Source organism: Tachysurus vachellii, chromosome 2 (assembly GCF_030014155.1).
Source record: "Tachysurus vachellii isolate PV-2020 chromosome 2, HZAU_Pvac_v1, whole genome shotgun sequence".
Taxonomy (NCBI): domain Eukaryota; kingdom Metazoa; phylum Chordata; class Actinopteri; order Siluriformes; family Bagridae; genus Tachysurus; species Tachysurus vachellii.
In genome coordinates, this window is record NC_083461.1 from 6,140,571 (window position 1) to 6,160,973 (window position 20,403).

At 40.7% G+C, this 20,403-nt stretch overlaps 1 protein-coding gene across 1 annotated transcript in view; it reads left to right on the forward strand.

Annotated features, from left to right (window-relative positions):
• Nucleotides 1-18,920, forward strand: part of hs3st3b1b (heparan sulfate (glucosamine) 3-O-sulfotransferase 3B1b) — a 22,403-nt gene extending 3,483 nt beyond the window's left edge. Inside the window, exon 2 of the mRNA XM_060894826.1 lies at nucleotides 16,350-18,920. Coding sequence (XP_060750809.1) covers nucleotides 16,350-16,968 — 619 coding nt within the window. The 3' untranslated portion in view covers nucleotides 16,969-18,920. The remainder of the gene's footprint in view (nucleotides 1-16,349) is intronic.
• The last annotated feature ends 1,483 nt before the right edge of the window (nucleotides 18,921-20,403 follow it).

Consider the following 20,403-nt stretch of genomic DNA (forward strand, 5'->3'; position numbering starts at 1 on the left):
ACTCCGTGTTTAGCTTTACTGATCTCTCACGCATTGCAGCTGCTTTAACTCAGACATGTGACACCACTGAAATCCTATAGCTGCTGTTGTTGGGATGAAGGCAAAGTGCACAAACAAAATGCACAAACCTTTTTTTTTTAATGCCAAAATTGGTGTTTAGTGAGCGAGGAGAGAAAAAGGGCAGTGAATCTCTCCAGACTCTTTATGAGTGAGCGTTGCTTAAACACAGCTGCTCGCTCAGCTCCGGGCCTAATCACGACGTCGGAACCTAGAGCTCTGTCACGAGGAGAGATAAAGTGTCTGGGCGCAGTTTGGCGTTTGTGAAGCGTCGCTCCATTGATTGCGTATGGAGATCCAGCAGTGTTGTAGAACACGTGTGATTAATGAAGTGATTTTGGGGTTTGAAACAGAAGGTGGGGACAGAGAGAGAGTTTAGTGGAGAAGGTGATGACTTTATACAGTGTGTTGTTTTTATAAAAAAAAAAAAAAAGAGAGAGAGAGAGAGAGAGAGAGAGAGAGAGAGAGAGAGGTTTAATTGGGTTGGACTGTTGAATTCTTGTTAACTTTTCCAGCTAATTTTCTTGTCACTATATGAGTATGAATGTGATTATTTGATCTAAGGCGTGTGTGTGTGTAGTGTGTGAGTGTGTGAGTGTGTGTGTGTGTGTGTGTGGTGTGTGTGTGTGAATGTGTGTGTGTGTGTGTGTGCGTGTCTCTCTCCATGTGTGTGTGTGTGTGTGTGTGTGTGTGTGTGTGTGCGTGTCTCTCTCCGTGTGTGTGTGTGTCGTGTGTGCGTGTGTGTGTGTGTGTGTGCGCGTCTCTCTCCGTGTGTGTGAATGTGTGTGTGTGTGTGCGTGTCTCTCTCCGTGTGTGTGTGTGTGTGTGGTGTGTGTGTGTGTGTGTGCGTCTCTCTCCGTGTGTGTGTGTGTGTGTGTGTTAGACAAAGAACAGCTGTAGACGTTTAACTTTTGTACCACAGCCCTGTTAAGTTCTCAGTTCTGTTTGGTAAGTTGCTTATTAATTTTCTGTATAATCGTCTCTAATACAGATCACAGGTTTATATTAAATCCCTAAGTTTTCTCTCAAAATGTTCTACGGCATTAAATGTAGCTATAAATGTTTAAAAAATTTCTAAAAGTCATTATTAAATGAAAAAGTGTCATTTTCTTCTACGGTTGATGGATTTTAATAGATTGGGGTGTTCTTTTATTTAAAAAAAGATATAATATAATAAAATATAATCATGTTTAATTCCTTACAGGAACATTTGAAAACTATTTTTTTTTCAAGTAGCTGAAAGTCTTTCTTTCTTTGAAAATCTTTCTTCGGTGTTTGATGTCATTACGATTCTTTCTTTTAGTTTAATGTGGCTAAGATGTTACAGAAATTTCTCACCCAGTTTTCTTCTTGTTCTGGGAATATCTGTCTCGTGGATTTACTGTAATCTATAAAAAAAAATGAGCAAACACTTTTTATGGCGAGACAGACATCCCATGTCATGACTCGGCTCGACGAGCTGACGAAAAAAAATTCATTTAATGAAAGACATTTCTCCAATAAACTCCAGCAAAATGTAGAAAACGGAGAAAGTCTCGATTAAACTTAGAAAAATAAAGTTTACAAATGTTTAGGAAAATAATCTGAGATGTTTATGTAAGGAACAACATGATGTTATTATTATTATTATTATTATTATTACTACTTATATATATATATATATATATATATATATATATATATATATATATATATATATATATATATATATATATATATATATATAAAAGTAGTAATAATAATAATAATCATACATTAAATGATTAAATTAATGAACATTTTTATGATGATTATTATTATTATTAATAATAATAATATTACTATATAATAATATATAATAATATAGTAGTATTATTATAAAATATACTAAATATATAATATTTAGAAAATTCTAAAAATAAAGACATGAGTTGAGTAAAGAGTTCTGATCCCAGCTTTACTTGGCTTTTTCGACGGCATTCGATCAAAAGTACAAATCGTCTCGTTTTGATTTCCTGCGCAATCCTTAAAACCGGCATTTAACCCGGTTTTCTGCACATCCCTGTGGGAATGTGTGTGAGTGTGTGTGTGTGTGTTTGTGTGTTTGTGTATGGCGGAGTGTGTTGAATAATCCCAGGGCTTTGGTGGTGTAACATTTCAGTAATGTTCTTGCTTTGTGTGATCTGCTGGAACCTGCTTTCACACTACACACTCTAACCTTTTAACAATCCAGACTTCACCTCTCCAAGATTCCACCCAGACTCAGACGAGACTGACGTTGTAGCGGCTGCTGCCGTGAACGACATACTGTGAAGGAACGTTTTATACCAGAGTGTCACAGGAGTGATTTTCTTGATGTGTGGGTTGTGTGATGAAATCACTAAGAACGACGAAGTAAACACAAAAGGACATGTTCTTAAAGAAAAATAATCAAGGATTGCATGGTGTGGTGTAATGTCGTGTGGTGCACACAGTTTGTCTTGTTGTCATGGAAGCATCAACTCCTCCATCCACATGACTTTCCTGTGATGGAAAAGCTTTGATGCTGGAGACTCCTTTCATAAATGGTTCAGAACTAAACTAAAATATGTCACTATTGCGATAATTTGCAAGAAATTCTTTAAGAAAAAAAAAACTTCGTCTCTTGTCTTTTTTGTTACTCTTAGATAACGTGAAGCGTCGGTTGTTCAAATCCGCCTCACAGCTGGAACCGATCAGCTGCTGGTCTTCAGATCCGAGAATTCGAGTTGTGTTCATAAGGATTCAAATCCTAGATAAAACTTTAGGATCCGCACAGATAGTGATTTATAAGCCCAAAGCGTGAGACGTTTTATATCCTGGTTTCAGAGTACTTGTATATTAATTTACGAGTGGCTCGAAGGTATCAAACCAGACGGAATGTCTAATCACCTCGAGTCTTGTCTTTTCACAGCTTTTTAAACCTTGACCTATCAAAAGTGATCAAAGCTGTGTTTTTTTTTTCCTAAAGCCCTGAAAGAGAGACGTGGTAGAGAACAGCATGTCGAGTGTGCGCTCGACAAAAAAAAAACAAGCTCTCGGAGTCCATGCTGTGATTAAAGGGGACTGAACAGTAGTCTTTCTGGTTAGCGCCACCTGACAAAGGGACAAGCAGAGCGTTGTTTTCTGCAAGGAGAAAACCGTTCTGCTATCTGCCTCAGGAAGTGTTTGGAGGTCTGTTACTTGAAAGTTTGCTTGAAAGACCTCCCTCTGTATCATCCAGACGAGGACCTTCATCCATCCCCAGCGTTCAGGATCCCTTCAGTATGCTTTTATCCTCCAGGTTCAGGAAGTCGGGGTCACTGTGTAGCTGACCTGGAATACACGCTTCTACATTTCCTGCCTCCATGGCAGACCTAGATTAGCGGAAGGGCAAATCGTAAAGAAACAAAGCTGCTTCTTTGTTATTAGATGCTATTTCTGTTGATTAGGGTGTAATGTTTAGACAGGGATGATTAGTACTGCACACACACACACACACACACACACACACAGTAATGACCCAAGCCGGTGTTTCCTTAGGGGATGAGACGTATCGATTAGCTAAGGGCTGTAGTAGGTGGTGTGTGTCGGTTGGTCAAACACTCTGTGGATAAGGGTCAGCAGGCGGTTCGTCATACAGCGCTGACTGTGTAAAGACCATCTGCACAGCAGGTGAGACCTGTCAGATGCCAAGCATGCACACACACACACACACACACACACACACACACACACACGCCTCAAATCATACACTTCCTTTTATTTTCTTTTTGTTGTCATGCTGTTCATTTTACAGAAACTCCTTCACATGCATGAAAGTCTCACACCATCCCACTCTTCTTCTTAAAGCAGAAATAAAGACTTAAAGTGAAAACGTAACACATTTCACGTATTTAAATTGCTGGATTATATGAGCAGCCTTTTCACATATTAAGCACGTTCAACGTCAATGTAGTCTGAGATCAATCAATCTCTTTTATAAAAAAAATCTCTATTATATCTAGATCTGTATATATATTTAAAAAAACCATATTAGCAATATTTCTTTTCAGCTTTAATAAAGTTACAGTTGCATAATTGTACAATTAGTAAACGAATGAATAAAAGGTTAAATCTGTTAATTGAAGCAATACGGGTGTTAGGGTTGGAAATACACAAGTAATGAAATAATAGCTAGAGTTATGATAGCAATGATAATAATGGTAATAATGAAAGGAATAAAATAAATAAATAAATAAATAAATAGATAAATAAACAAACAAACAAATAAATAAATAAATGCATTCATTCATTAAAAATCTATATTTTAATTAATTTAATTTAATTTTTTTTTTTTTTTTAGAACCTTTCATCTGGGAGATGCAAACCTAATTTCATTGTTCCCATTTTAAAACAAGAAATTTTGTAGATAGATAGATAGATAGATACATAGATAGATAGATAGATAGATAGATAGATAGATAGATAGAACTCTTCTTTAAGAACCCCACAAATAAATGATGTAGACTTGCTTAGCCTGAAGCTAACTGACATCCAGCACCCCATGACCTGTGACCCCTGTAATTACAACACTGTATACACACACGTCGACTACCAGTTTCCTTCCTTTCATTTTTTTACAAACGTATTTTTTGTTACATTTTCCACACCACAGTTCAGCCTCACAGTGACCCTCTGATCAAAAGAAGATACCATCAGATTCTGAGCCGGAGGCTGATCTCAGGTCAGCATTAACGATCGCTTCCCAGCAGAAGCGCCGTGCTTTCTGAGAGTGAAATAGACTTCCTGAGCTCAGCTGGAGCTGAACCCTGACCGCTGGGCCTTTCAGCAGTCAGCAGGTTGACATCCTCTATTGAAAGGCAAGTTCGGTGCTCGCTGGGCAAACTCAAAGAGCTGCTCCCAAGCACGCTTTAGTGTTGGCTAAACTGCTCAGCGTCTTCCTAACCGGCAGATTATTCTCCATTGTGGCCTCGTCAACACCCCTCTCCTCCCCCAAAACAGCCCATCCCCAACACCTCCTTTATGGAGCAGCTACTATTCTTTAAAAACCCTCTCTTTTCGCTTTCTCCCCGTCTCCTCCCACCATCGCCTTGTTCTCACATGCCTGTATTTTATCTTTACAAGAAGTAGCATTAGGTGCAACTTGGGGAAAAATAAGTATATATGTAATATCGTACATTAGGTGTGGGTGTGCGGCTTACCAATGGATCATCGGGGCGAAAGAGAGATTTGAGGTAAAGAGAAATTGTGTCTGAGGGGAAATAAGGGCCCCCATTTTCTTTGCCTAAGCTGGCATGGCTTTGCTACAGGGGTGGCCAGAGTAAAGGGGGTGGAGAAAATGGCCCGAAATTACCTCTGGCTAATTATGCAACGGGGCAGCCTGGGGACAGGAGAGTCTGGTGGGCCACTGTGGTGGTCAGCCGACAATGAGGTTAAAACCACAAGCCTAAAAGTTCCAGTAAAGAAGCTTTTATAAGGTTTTTTTATTTATACTGTCAATAGGGATGCATCAAGTATCGGTAATTGAGCCAATGTTGTAGTGAAATGCTGGCTCATTGTGGGCTCACGTTATGCAGTGTGACATTGACTAATTCAGCTACCAGGGTAAGTCACCTTAAAGCAACGCCAATGTCACGTCATGTCCTGAAATCCTGTCGAAATCTCTGTGAAATTTAGGTTTGAACTCGTTTCCTGACAGGAAGTTCCAGTGATGGTGTTTTGACTGTGTTTCAAAGTTAAGAGTCTAAAAAATTTTTATAGAAATGTTTTTTTTTTCTTTCTCTAAAAGTCAGGCATTTAGATAAGCAGCCGTCCTTCTGCAGTCTTAACACCGAGTTTATCTTAGTCTAAAAGAAGTCTTTAAAATGCCCAGACACAGAAGAGAAGATAAAAAATAGGAGAATATGAGAATATCACAAAAGATGAGAATATTTGTCTCTACCAATTTATTACAGGGGTGCACGGTGGCTTAGTGGTTAGCACGTTCGCCTCACACCTCCAGGGTTGGGGGTTCGATTCCCACCTCCACCTTGTGTGTGTGTGGAGTTTGCATGTTCTCCCCGTGCCTCGGGGGTTTCCTCCTGGTACTCCGGTTTCCTCCCCCGGTCCAAAGACATGCATGGTAGGTTGATTGGCATCTCTGGAAAATTGTCTGTAGTGTGTGATTGCGTGAGTGAATGAGAGTGTATGTGTGTGTGTGCCCTGTGATGGGTTGGCACTCCGTCCAGGGTGTATCCTGCCTTGATGCCTGATGACGCCTGAGATAGGCACAGGCTCCCCGTGACCCGAGATAAATGAATGAATGAATGAATTTATTACAATATTTCTTTGCCTTAAAAAGAGTATCAGGATTGAGTTTTTTTTTTTTAAAGCAAACCAAAATAACTAGCGTTCATGCTGATGACGAGAGGCTGTTAAGGAAATTTTAATAATTCTATTGATTTGCTTAAAATGTTATTATTATTTTTTTTTCTGTATAAAATTTGTGTAACTTTGGTACTTTCGGTATAACAGAACTTGTCGGTCAATAACACAAAGCCTTTGTAAATTGATAAATACAAAATAAATGAACAAAAAGAATGAGAGAACATACTTTTCTTCTCCTTGTGAGCTTATGAAATTTGGATGATTCAGCAATTTCCTGTTGAACCTGTGACTGGTGTAATATTCATAGAGGATTTTCCTGTAATGGAGGACGGAGAGAAGATGGTGTTTTTAGCCTGAATATAAATGAATAAGCAAAAAAAAAAAAGATTCGAGTAAGCGTATTAGAGCTATAGTGGGCTGGGAGAGGCACAAATACTGTAGATGTTCTAGCTTTGATTCATGTTGTATCTGAAATATGAAAATACGTTGTTGAGAAGGACACTTTGTCTCTTTATACAATGTCTTATTTGTTCATTATATACACATCTATAATATAACGTAAAAATAAAATATTAAATGTTTTTAATTGACTTCAATATTTGGAAAGATCAGTGGGACACAAATGGCACTGTAAGTAGTTGAGGTGATGGGACAGTGTCAGTTATAGATGTGTGTGTGTGTGTGTGTGTGTGTGTTTGTGTGTGTGTGTTTGTGATGAAGAGTGAATGAAAGCAAGGGAAAAAGTAGAGGATTGGGAGAAAGGGGAGACCCCCTGAGGTTTCCATTAACCCCTGCAAGAAAGAGCAGATGATTAAGGGAACACACACACACACACACACACACAAACACACAAACGAGTGCTGATGTGCTTGCTGGAGCACAGATGAATGAAGCTCCCAGGCAACAGAGCTGGTGTGTGTTTGGAGCCCAGGGCTTGTTTCCTCTTTTGTGTCTTCACTCATTCCTTTTCTCTCCTTTCATGTTCCTTCATCTTTTTTCCCTCCCTGCTATCAAAAGAAGCAGAGTCTATAGATACTGACACTTTTTTTTAAGCATGGCATTTTGAGAGGAAAAAAAAAGTTTCCCAGATTTGTGGGAAGAAGTTTGACCAAGATGTTTGATCAATAGAGATGTTAACATCTACGCTTCAGTCATGTCAGGGATGTTTTTTGCGCCGTTGCTATGGCAATATCTGAGAAAGATTTCTGGTTTTTTTTCCGTATAAATCAACAGAACGAATCTGAATAAATTTCATACAAGAGGCAACTTTCTGAAGGGAAAAGAACCCATAAATAAAAGGTGTTTTTTTTTACTTCCCAAATGAAGCATCTTTGTGAATTCTGACCTGTGAATTTACAGACAGAACTTGTGAGCCAGGGCGGCACGGTGGCTTAGTGGTTAGCACGTTCGCCTCACATCTCCAGGGTTGGGGGTTCGATTCCCGCCTCCACCTTGTGTGTTTGGAGTTTGCATGTTCTCCCCGTGCCTCGGGGGTTTCCTCCGGGTACTCCGGTTTCCTCCCCCGGTCCAAAGACATGCATGGTAGGTTGATTGGCATCTCTGGAAAATTGTCCGTAGTGTTTGATTGTGTGAGTGAATGAGAGTGTGTGTGTGTGCCCTGCGATGGGTTGGCACTCTGTCCAGGGTGTATCCTGCCTTGATGCCCGATGACGCCTGAGATAGGCATAGGCTCCCCGTGACCCGAGGTAGTTCGGATAAGCAGTAGAAAATGAGTGAGAGAGAACTTGTGAGCCAATAGAAAACAAGAAGGCAGGACAATGATTATTAATAAAGTACACATTATTCAAACATTACATTGGTAAACAAAACAAAATGCTGCTTGTTAGCATTTTCATGCTAGCAGTGTTGCTATTTTTGTTAAACAAGAAACTGCCAACTTATCAATTTCTCTTTACTAAAGCATTCCTTTGCTCTTGTGCTTAGCCGTATACCAAAAATCATCATCATTTGTTTGGTATGTTTTTCATGTTGCTGAATTATAACTTTTTCTGTTTCCATTAGCCATTTATAGCGCTTTGGATTCATAAGTGAACATCAAGGAGCACGATTATAGACATTAAAATCATTTACTGACTCACTCACCGATATGTAACTCTAAAGTCATAACGAAAACAAGCCAAGCCAAGCGGTAGTTTTTGTTCTCTCTCTTCATGTCATAGCTCATTTCTCAAATGTCTACTCGCATCCACATTTTGTGGTTTTGGAACGGCATGTCTTTCTGGCACGGGTGGTACGGATCTCGTTTCACGTGGAACTGTGAGGCGACTTGGAACAGGGACAGTGGAGAAAAGAATAAGGAAGGGAAGTGAAAACATTTGTCATTGAGATTTTGATATTTCGGACATCCTTTCCATAATAACACAGGCTTGAAAAGTGAAACCTAGTCTTTTTTTTTTTTTATTATACACTGGTCCGTATTCCCTCTGCGGAAATCACTACCTCGACGGTGCTTCGTGACGGCCGGAGGAGAGCGCACTACTGTGCTTCTTCCTGCATTAACCGAGCAGTTTAAATGTCACTTACTGTATGTTGCTATTTCTGCACAATTTAGATAATTATATGCTGGGTGAGGAGAATGCCAGCAGACTGTAGAAATGTTTAAGCATGAACCTGGTGGTGATGGACAGATAGACACAGGAAATCCCCAGTGCTTAACGCTCACCTGTCTTCAAACACACTTCAGCTGGGGAGGAATGCGTGCCAAGCAAAACAGGATGCTCTCTCGAGAGAACGTTTCGCTTCAGAAGAAGGGGGGGGGTTTGCGTCTTGGCTTTGAAAACCGGGACATTGAAGATCACTCAAAAAAGTCTTGCTGCCACCTATATGGCTTTTCCTTTTTTAACGTTGTAAGACTCTTGCATTTCTCTGATCACGCTGCTATACTAAGGACTTGCTTTACTACTATTGGAATGTGAACGGAGTCCGTTAACTCCCTGCACAAACACTCGGAGCAAACAGGCTTATCAGAGCGGATTACTCGAGCAAGACAAACACTAGAGCTCTGGGTTGATAGCCGCTAAGGACCAAAGAAGCCAGATTAGCACAAATGGCCATTATCTGCTAGGTTATTTATGCAGGCTGATTAATTACTCCAAGTTGGATGCTCTACTCAGTTGGGAAACTTGAGTGCTGAAAGTCAAGTGCGTTCGGGTTCGGTCCTAAATATCAAAAAGTTAGAAAGTGTGTTAGCCTAACCAAAACGATTCAGTGTCACTGAGTCAGAGTTTTTTGTTATCGGGGTTCTTTTGCACTGTTTAAATATCCATTTCCAGTACAGATTCTTTAAACAATCTCAATGCTAGGAAATATCTAGCACAGCCAGTACGCACCTACAGTCAAACACTTCTGCTTGTTCTTTATTGCGTTGTTGTTTGAACTCTAGGTGTGAGTGCCACTTCATTTCTACGCATGTTTTATTTAGAGCACATACCGAGCCGCTCGCGACTAGTAATTCCATGCAGCTGGCATGGCAGAGACGCTGGAACGCAATGTGGTGCTCGGGAGTTTTTTTTTTATTTTAGCAAGCTTTCTCAAGGCAGTGAAGAGCAGCAAGTAAACCTGAACAAACTCACTTCAGATGGAGAGTTATTTAAGTTGAGCAACCGTGATTTATGCACGTCATTATGCACTTCTCACAGAGACCGCTGCAGTTCAGAGCGAGTTTGTACTTGCAGCCGAAAATTGTGCTTGTATTTTTCTCAGCGAGTGAGTTTGTGTGAGAGAAATTGCTGAAATTGTGACTGGCAGAGTGCACCACAAAACCAAAGAGGCAGTGGTTCTTTTTTTTTCCACAGATATATTCTGTCAAAACACATATTTGTGTAGTGCCTGTCTATCTTCATTATTTTCTGGTTGGTACTGTAAATCCTTTGTATTTTCCCAGCGGAGATAAACTGTTTAGCCCAAAGCCAGCCATTGGGCCGTATGCCACATAGGCTGTTAGACAAAACATACAGCTTAAATGATACTTACAGTACAGCTGCTTACATCTACCTCAATATACACTGAGTTTCCCTTTAGCATTGCTTTACCATACAACCTTTAGGAATAAATCTCCATTGGCTAATGCGGTCTTTAGGATCCTAGCCAAGTGCAAAAGTATTTCTGTCAGAAGAGCCTCTGTGTGTACGCATCAGTGTCAGCTGCAGGACAACACCAGGTCAGCATCTCTGATTTTCCATGTTCTTCCATTATTCATCCCTCGGAGCAGACACTCTCCTAAAGAGGCTCTCTGAGTGTGGCTGATACAGATAGGGTGACGTGCTCGCAGAGTGAACTCCCGAGAAAGAAACACGACTCAGCCACGGTTGCACCCGAGACACACAGGGATCAGACACACATCTGAGAAAAGGTAACTTATTACGTCTCTTTACCGTACTCCAGGGGAAGGGTTACATGCCAAGGATGGGTGAAAGAGAGAAAGCAGGTGATGGAGAGCCAAGGAGAGAAGAAAAAACAATAAGAGGACACACAAACACACAAAGAGTACCCTGTAGAGTAGTTTGGCTGTGGCTTTACAGGTGAAGAGCAGATCTCTGGTGTGCTTAATTCTGGATAATGAAGTGTCAGGAGATGGATGCCTGATGCTTCCATTGCAAGAAAGGGTCGAATGTATTCTACATACCCTATACCCTTTATTCAGATTTAGATCCTTGAACAAGCCAACCGTCTCAAGCATAAATTCCCTGACATTACATGAAAAAGATCCTTTGCAAGACTCAAAATCAAACCTGTCTTCTAGGTGTAGATTTAGGGGTAAAACAGTGCATGCAGACAGTCCTGCGTGTGTTTACAGGAGTCCTGGGACGAACATAGGACATTTATTATGATGACACCAGGAATTCTTAGGTACAAGTTAACAGTATCCAGTGGAGATTATCCACTGGCGCAAGGATGAGCCTAAACTGGGGAAGTCGTGGCCTAATGGTTAGAGAGTCTGACTCCTAACCCTAAGGTTGTGGGTTCGAGTCTCGGGCCGGCCACGACTGAGGTGCCCTTGAGCAAGGCACCGAACCCCACCCAACTGCTCATGGGCGCCGCAGCATAAATGGCTGCCCACTGCTCCGGGTGTGTGTTCACGGTGTGTGTGTGTTCACTTTGGATGGGTTAAATGCATAGAACAAATTCTGAGTATGGGTCACCGTACTTAGCCGTATGTCACGTCACTTTCTCTTTCAATTCGTAAACTGTTGGCTTGTGCTGTGCTGTGCAGTAAAAATGGACTTTACCTGGTTTGGTTTGGCTGTGTGATTACCACCACTGGAGACGAGACACGGTACAACCAAGTGCATAGGAAATAGACATATGCACTTGGTTGTACCAGGCACCTTGAATAGAAGATGCCAAAAGTGGACTATTTTGTTAGCTCTTTGCCATACCTTGCCAACTAGCTTTGAACATGAGAAAGACAGACACATAATTAAGTCTCATACATTTATTTATTTATTTTTTGTATTTTTTGCCAAACTAGGGTTGGGATTCATAAACTATAACAAGAATAAATGGCATTTCTTAATTCTCAGACTAGTAAGTTATTGAATGAGTAAGAGAGTTGGGACAAGGGATGTATTTCCTTCTAGGTTGGGTAAAGTGTCAATCGAGTGCTTAGATCTCTTTGGCCTCACTAGCCTAGGGTTAAGGCACTGTAATCAATAGCTCGATTATTGGAGACAGACAAGAGTGTGGGAACCCATGGCGAAGAGCTCTATCTGGGTTTGAGAGTGTCTGTAACACACCCTGTCACTTCGCTCACACAGAGCAGTGTTGATTGTTTGAGTGCAATTTGAGAGTATGTAAGTGCTCCGTGGTTCTGGACTTTGTCTGTTCTGGTATTTCACATGATGGACACACTGGTGCAGGCCTGTTTTTAGGTTGTATTTGACGTGTTTGGCTGAGTTATACCATACCTTGTGTACACATCACGCAGACCTGTGTGTTTTTTTTTGTCCTTGATGAACTTCATAGCCATCGACCCTAACCTCAAGGTTGACAACAGTTTTGGTCATTCAAATTATTGCTGTAAGAAATAAGCAGAGATATAAAATCATCTCTTTGTCTCTTGAATGCTGTGCATGAAATGTTACAGACAGAAAAACAATGTCATGGTTTTATGTAAGCAAAACCGTCTTATCAGCACATCAGGACATGGAATTGGAAACAGGAGCAGAAATGCAACACATAACGGCTCTCGTCATTCTCCCCCCGCTCTCTTTTCCTGACTTTATCTCTGTTGATCTCACGAGTCAGGCCTCAGGAGTGTTTTATTGCTGCACTTGAAGTAATGTGAAAGAGGGAGGCTGTAGATAACCGTGTTCCCTCTTTTTGGCATCTCTTTCAACTTGGATAAGTCTTCCGCTGCACAAGAGGCAGTTGACCTTGCTACTGAAAAGAGCAAGCTGTGTTATGAGAATAAACACATACAGCCTGTGTGAAGCCCAAAGTGGAGTTTTTATGGGAGATTAAAATTCCCAGGACAAACTGGGAAAGTTAGGAAAGGTCAGATAGGATTGTTGTCTAAGAACACCGATAAACCTGGAAGAGGTAACAGTTTAAAAAGATGCTGTAGAAGGCCTGTCAGATTTGCCTCCCCTGATGTGTCCAGTACGGCAGTGCTAAAATTACAAGTCTTAGCTAGAATTCTTAGAAAACTGTCAAGTAACATGACCACTTTCTGACCTTGCCTTGTTGAGAGGTACACCCCTCTTTTATCAGGAGAATCTTTTTTCAAGCACACCTATCCCCTTTCTAATCCTATGGTAAATAATTAATCAGTCCAATATCTTAACCCTCTCTGTTGGCAGCCTGTGCTCGGGCCATTCCCCCAGAGACACTCTAGCTGCTGTGCACTCAACTCAAGGGCTCTCCACATCCTCTCTCTTTCTCTTACCCCAAAGTGAAGGAGAAGTGCCCCACTCAGGCCTCTGTGAGTGCCCCTTCCCCCTTTCTGCTCTGGCCTAGCTTCTCTCAGATCACTCGAGCACAATGCTCTGTTTGAAAGTAAAGCAGGGGGAAAGAAGAGGGCACCAGTGTCAGAGTGTGGCCTGTTTGCTGACAGACCATCCAAAAAGAACCACCTCATAAATCAAAATGGGTGAGAATAGGCATTGTTCGTCCAAGGGCTTGGCCACTTGTCCTCCTCAAACCCCCTTTTCTCTCTATACCTTCTTTTTCCTTTTGCTCTGAGAAGCAGTAAAGGGATAACAGGATGGGTGGAGGCTTGTCATGGTCCTCCTCATTTGCCTTTTATTTTCTTTTGGATTTCTAACCTTTCACCCACCATCAATATTCTTGCTCCATGTCTTCAGATTTCAAGCCTTAATTTTACTAATTTAAAAAATGTTTTACTCTATAAAAAAAGTTCCAGTTATGGGATTTCAGTTTAGGTAAAAAAAAAAAAAAGAGTGGTTAATTGAAAGGTTATTCCATGGATTCAACAGTGGTTGTGGTGTTCTTTTGTGCAATTTTATCCCTGAGGCTGAGTACACACATTAGTGTGAATGAATTTGTGGGGGGTTCATTTAGCAGTGAAACCGCCGATGTTGGCATTCATTACCAAACCCACACACAAACACAAATGTTTCCTTTCCTCCTGATAATTAGGAATTAATAGGTGACTCTTACACCCTAACCACAATCTTACGAGCTTAACACTAGTCATACATCAAGTTTATATTTCCTGAACACTTGTCTGTAAAGCAATAAACCTCTGCTGTGCTTTTCAGTTGTCTCAAAAGTTTCTAAAACTTAACGTTAACCAACTCCGGGGTTCTACTCGATGTTGCGCCGAAACATAGGTGCTAAGCTCATCTGTTTACCAGGCTATTAATGACGATTAACTGGTCTTTCTTCTGAGGCAGCAGAAATCTCCCTGACATTATCATAATTGGATCAGTGGCTGACTATTTTTAAGAGGCTGGATACACCAGTCTGCCAACAGCTTCGTATTAAATACACTGCATCATTAGTTCACCTCGTTCTGCCCTTGGCTGCATTCCATTTCTGGATTGACACCTTATGATTGACGTTGCTATCATACAGATTTTTTTTTTCCATCCCCGATTCACTGAGGATATCTAGCCACTGGTTCTTGAAATCTATTTTAGGTGAACCTCTTATCTCAAATGGCAACATGCAAAAAATTCCTCTCAAGACTTGACTATTTCCCATGTGATTAACCAAACCTTTTCTTTTCTGTGGAGTCTCTCACCTCTCGAGTTAGCAAACTTGTTCTTAACCAGCCTTTTACAAAGAGATTATGAAGTGGGGAAAGCAGATACCACTTGTGCATTGTTTGTGGACTCTTGAAGCACAGTGTAGTGTTGCGTTTGCAGGGTGTAAACACGGAAATCAGGATTACACTAGATGCTGACAGGCCTTTTGACAATACGGCTGTAACTTAGCCCCGGAACTGAGAACACTGCCTGTTACCCCTGAGACAATAATCCATCAAGTCCTGTTGGTAGGTGTGCTCCAACACTCTAAGGGATGCGGGGCTTATTTAGGTTTTGTTGATGTCTGATCAGGATCGGGTACTCCAAAATTGGACTGAACACACCATCAAAGGGAATTGGAGACTTGCTAGCTTACCAGACCTTCTTGCACAAACATATACTGTGAGTGTTTGCCAGCTTGTTGCAAAACTACTAACTAATTGGGATGTTCTAGGTGTGTCTTTTAACCACTTTAGGCTAAAACTCAATGAGCAAATTGTTTCATTTGTTAGGTTAATGTGCACTTCAAAGGGGGGGCATGGTGGCTTAGTGGTTAGCACGTTCGCCTCACACCTCCAGGGTTGGGGGTTCGATTTGCACGCCTTGCGTGTGTGGAGTTTGCATGTTCTCCCCGTGCCTCGGGGGTTTCCTCCGGGTACTCCAGTTTCCTCCCCCGATCCAAAGACATGCATGGTAGGTTGATTGGCATCTCTGGAAAATTATCCGTAGTGTGTGATTGTGTGAGTGAATGAGAGTGTGTGTGTGCCCTGTGATGGGTTGGCACTCCGTCCAGGGTGTATCCTGCCTTGATGCCCGATGACGCCTGAGATAGACACAGGCTCCCCGTGACCCGAGGTAGTTCGGATAAGCGGTAGAAGATGAATGAATGAATGAGTAAAGCAGGCATGTTTAATTTTATTCATCAGCTTACTGAATCTCTCAGTGCAGAGACACAGTAAGTAATATGGTATATTTCCCCTTCCAAACATAACAATCTGTCAAACTATCTATCTGTCTTACTCTTATCACCACACTATAATCCACTCTTTCCTACGTTATCTGAATCAGCAACCTGACTCTGCTTGGCATTTGGTCCGGGTTGCCTTTTCACTCAAAACGACTTGTTCTCAAATGCACCTTGATTATATGTACTCATGTAACATATCCCTTTCCCCCGCTTACCCCTCCAAGCACTGGATTTCTTTGCTTAAACAAAGTAGATCAGCTTTCATCTGTAACGTAAATGATTATGAAAGGTTGCGCTAAGAACTTGGCTAACTACTGGAAAGAGTCTGTTACACTTTATGTTCTTAAGTGTCTAATAATGTAAAGAGTTCTGGCTACATTTATTCTTCGCTGACCAAACTAGACCACAAACTCTAGTGTGCTTCTTGGACCTCTTTAAATGCTGACTTTTCCTCAAAACCTTCCTTTCCTTTAAGACAATATTACTAGTTTCAATCAAAATAAAAGTGCTTGCATTAATTCTATATTGATGCCCTGTGTGGTACAGACACCAATGCCAGTAGCTCCGGGAAATGGATAGCATGCTTATTAGCTTCCATTAGAGAATCTTTGATCAAATAATGCTAATTGCTTCAAGTCCCGAAGCATTGAATCATTGATAGTCAACATGCCTAGTCTGTCACGGTTATTGACTCGTGCATTTTGCTTTCATTAGACCAACATCTTAACCTTTTTTTCTTCTGCTATCAGAGACCTGATGCCCAAAACCCTGGAGGGTCAGATCACCATGGAGAAGACGCCCAGCTACTTTGTGACCCGTGAAGCTCCAGCTCGGATCTACTCCATGTCACCTTCAACCAAACTCATAGTGGTGGTGAGGGATCCGGTCACCCGGGCCATCTCAGACTACACACAGACACTGTCTAAAAAGCCAGACATTCCCACCTTTGAAAGCCTGACTTTCAAAAACAGGACTACAGGCCTAATCGACACCTCATGGAGCGCCATCCAGATTGGTATCTACGCCAAGCACCTTGACAACTGGCTCCAGTTCTTCCCCATGAATCAGATCCTGTTTGTGAGCGGCGAGCGGCTGATCAGTGACCCAGCTGGAGAACTCGGCCGTGTGCAGGACTTCCTGGGCCTGAAGAGGATCATCACAGACAAACACTTCTATTTCAACAAGACCAAGGGCTTTCCATGTCTGAAGAAGGCTGAAGGAAGCAGCAAGCCTCACTGCCTGGGCAAAACTAAAGGCCGAACACACCCCAACATCGATCCGGAGGTGGTGCAGAGGTTACGAGACTTTTACCGGCCCTTTAATATGAAGTTCTACCAGATGACTGGACACAACTTTGGTTGGGACTGAAATGAACTACAAAAACTGAAATTTATTTGAGTTTGTAATGGCAAAAGATGTGACAATTGTTATCTATCTATCTATATATATATGTAAATGTACAGAAATCTATTTTATAATAATTTATTTTTTAATTTTTAAGCAATTAATTCACTAAGCTGCCTAACCATATTTGTACAGCGCATCTGGCTCATATTTACACCCCTTCCCCACAACATTCCTACTTTCTTTCCCTTCTTCTTGCAAAATAACAACGGTTTGATCAATAGACCTAATCGCTACTCACAGCGTCCTTGATTCATGCATAGTGTATCCCATTTTATTTTCTAGCAACGCTCACTATGAATGGGCATTTTATCAATGGAGCAATTGTGCGGTGGAATACACTGAGGCAACATGTCCTTATGCTAATTATATAACATAAACCTGATTAGATCTCTCAGGTCTCGTTGCTTCTTGTGATAATGAGTTGAATCAAATTTGGTAAGTGCCAGAGATGTAGCCAGAGATATAGGTGTGATATGAGGTAAAGTGCAGTCAGAAGATGATCTGGTTCCTCAATCATACTGTATGATCTCAAATTGGAAGTGGATGTAAATCTAAAAAAAATTAACATCTCATATTCTGATTCATCCTTTTTTAGGGTTGATTACTTTCTTTTTTTTTTTTTTGCCAAATTAGCTTGCAAATCTAAAACTTTATTATAAAGCCTCATGTTTTTGTCTCGGTTTTTTGTTGCATATTTTAGACCTCATTTTTTCTTTCTACTTGAATACTTTTTTTTTTTTTTTTTTTTTTTTTTTATGCAAGAGGGAGAAACTGTCTAGCTAGCCATCTGTTCTTTATCTTATAGCCTCCAAGACAAGAGAAAGACCTCAGCATAGATGTGCTTTACGTGCTACTCCTCAGTCTAACGAAAACAACGAATCGGGATAACTTCTCAATATTGTGTCTAATTCTTAAATGCACAACATTATGCAAAAGGCATGAGCAAATCTACTGCAAGTAGTGCGGCAGGATTGGCTGAGCTTGAAGGTTCTACCTAATAACTCTGAAAGATTTTGACATAATACAGAGAAATCGGCAAAGGAAATTTCTATAATAGTTTCTGAACAGGGTTGAGGTGGATGAATGGGTGTGGAACACAGATGTGGAGAGCAACGGCTCATTGATTATCCTTTTGAGGATTTTGTGCCTCTAAATAGTTTGTATGATGCTCAAGCCTACATGATTCCATTTAGAAGCCGGATTATAATACAAGTCAGATGTGAAGACGTACGGTATCTGTGAGCGTCCACTACATGTGGATTTCAAAAACGAGCAGAAAAGAAAAGAAGGCACAACTTTTTAGACATCTTTCACGTTCTTCTATTTTCAATCTTCATTTATTACAATAATAAACAACAAACAACAACAAAAAAAAAACACACACACACCAAACAAACCAAACTTGGTAAATCTCTCTGGAACCATAAAGGGATCATTTGTTTCCAGCATTCAGATTGGACCTAATTGTGGGCCATTTGTACAGTGGTTGAGAATGGAAGTTTCTGCTACCTCAACAGTGCTATTTTTTTTTTTTTTATTTGCAGAAACACAAAGAAAACACATCTCTTCCACAAAGCGGTTTTAAGAATGTTTTGCCTTTGAAATGTCTTCTGGAGTTGACGGATTTACTTGAGAAGCCTTCGGTTTTTATTTGTTGGGGAGAATTTTAAAACCTCTGCTCATGGTAAAGATGCATCTGTTTATGGTTGAGTTTTATTCAACCTGATATTCAGATAGTGATGTTTTGTCTTCTCCCACATATAATAAATAGGCTAGCAAATCAAGTATTTTGTGGTATCTATATAAAATAATTTTACACAGTGAACGAGCAAAATGGAGCAGATATTTCTAGACAATTAAATACTGAACATTCATATTTCTTTGTATGAAGAAATAAATAAAATATATATTTTACCAAACGTGTCTGTCCTGTTGTAACTCCACTGAATGTTTTAAAGAATGACACAATTTGTGTCATTGTGATTTGTCCCAGTCATACAACCCCCCAGTTTGCAACCCCCACTTTGTTCCTAGTAACTCCAACACCCTGCCCCCAGAGCTCCCATTTAAACATTTCTTTATAAGATACCCACAATTTTTCAAGTCTATTTATTATTACACTTTAGGTTATCGTCGCTGTCAGGCGGAATCCTCGTATCTCCAAAACCGTTATTTTTCAGGAAATTAAAAAAACGCCGTACCTTATCTGCAGTGCACAGGGTTTAGTCCGCGTTGCAGTGGATTGTCTTGCGCTAAATTCCTGTCCTCAGACGAGCACCAGAACTAGCGGGGGTCAAGATTTTTTTTTCTTTGAGCCCAGTGTTTTGAAGACATTTACCTCAGAAGACGTGTTGATTCGTTGCGACTCTTCTTGAGGAGAAATATGCCGTGAAGCTCTCCCGCGGAGTGAGGAAGAGGTGGACAGTTGAAGTGTCCAATGGAGTCATGAGATTTGCGCTCAAGCTATTTTCAAGACTTTAGTTCGGTTAATAACTTGTAAAAATAACAGACCCACGTGGGGACTGACCAATAGCATCGATATGTGAAAAAATATGAAATTGACCAAATTTGGACATACGAGTTTTGGACAGCGACGTTATGTGAAATCTATTATACTAATCCTTGGTTATGAGGTTTTACTATACAAACCTATTATAAAAAGCACATTAAATAAAAGTGACGCGACATACGGCTAAGTACGGTGACCCGTACTCAGAATTCGTTCTCTGCATTTAACCCATCCAAAGTGCACACACACAGCAGTGAACACACACACACCGTGAACACACACCCGGAGCAGTGAGCAGCCATTTATGTGCTCAAGGGCACCTCAGTCGTGGTCGGCCTGAGACTCGAACCCCCAACCTTAGGGTTAGGAGTCAAACTCTCTAACCATTAGCTTCTGTTACTGCAAATTAAACAACACCTGACCAATAAGAAGTGAGAATTCAACAGCACTGTGGTTTAAAACAAAATCACAGTCTACACAATTTCTTATCTGAACTTGAAATAAAACTGTGCATTATTTTCTTTGATCACATTTATTCGTTCTCTGTTAATTTAGCTTATCTGACAAACCCAGGAAGAGACATAAAACATAAGATCTTCCATGAGATCATGCAAGGTTCATGGACGTCCTTTATTTCCGATGTGATCTGGTGAGGATGGATCATGTCAGGGTTCTTAGAAGCTTCTCTAAGATATATGCTTTGGCATCTACTGTAATCATGCTACATGCTTTCTGGCAGCCCACCTACACTCTAAAAAGGTCCTTGTGTAAATTTAGCTTTTCACCAACCTACCTGGTGACTTGTTTACTGCTCGTCTCAGCATTGCAGCTCCTAAACAGGGTAGGCATTGTTCGTTTTCAGGAATGTGCTCTCTCAGGACACTTGA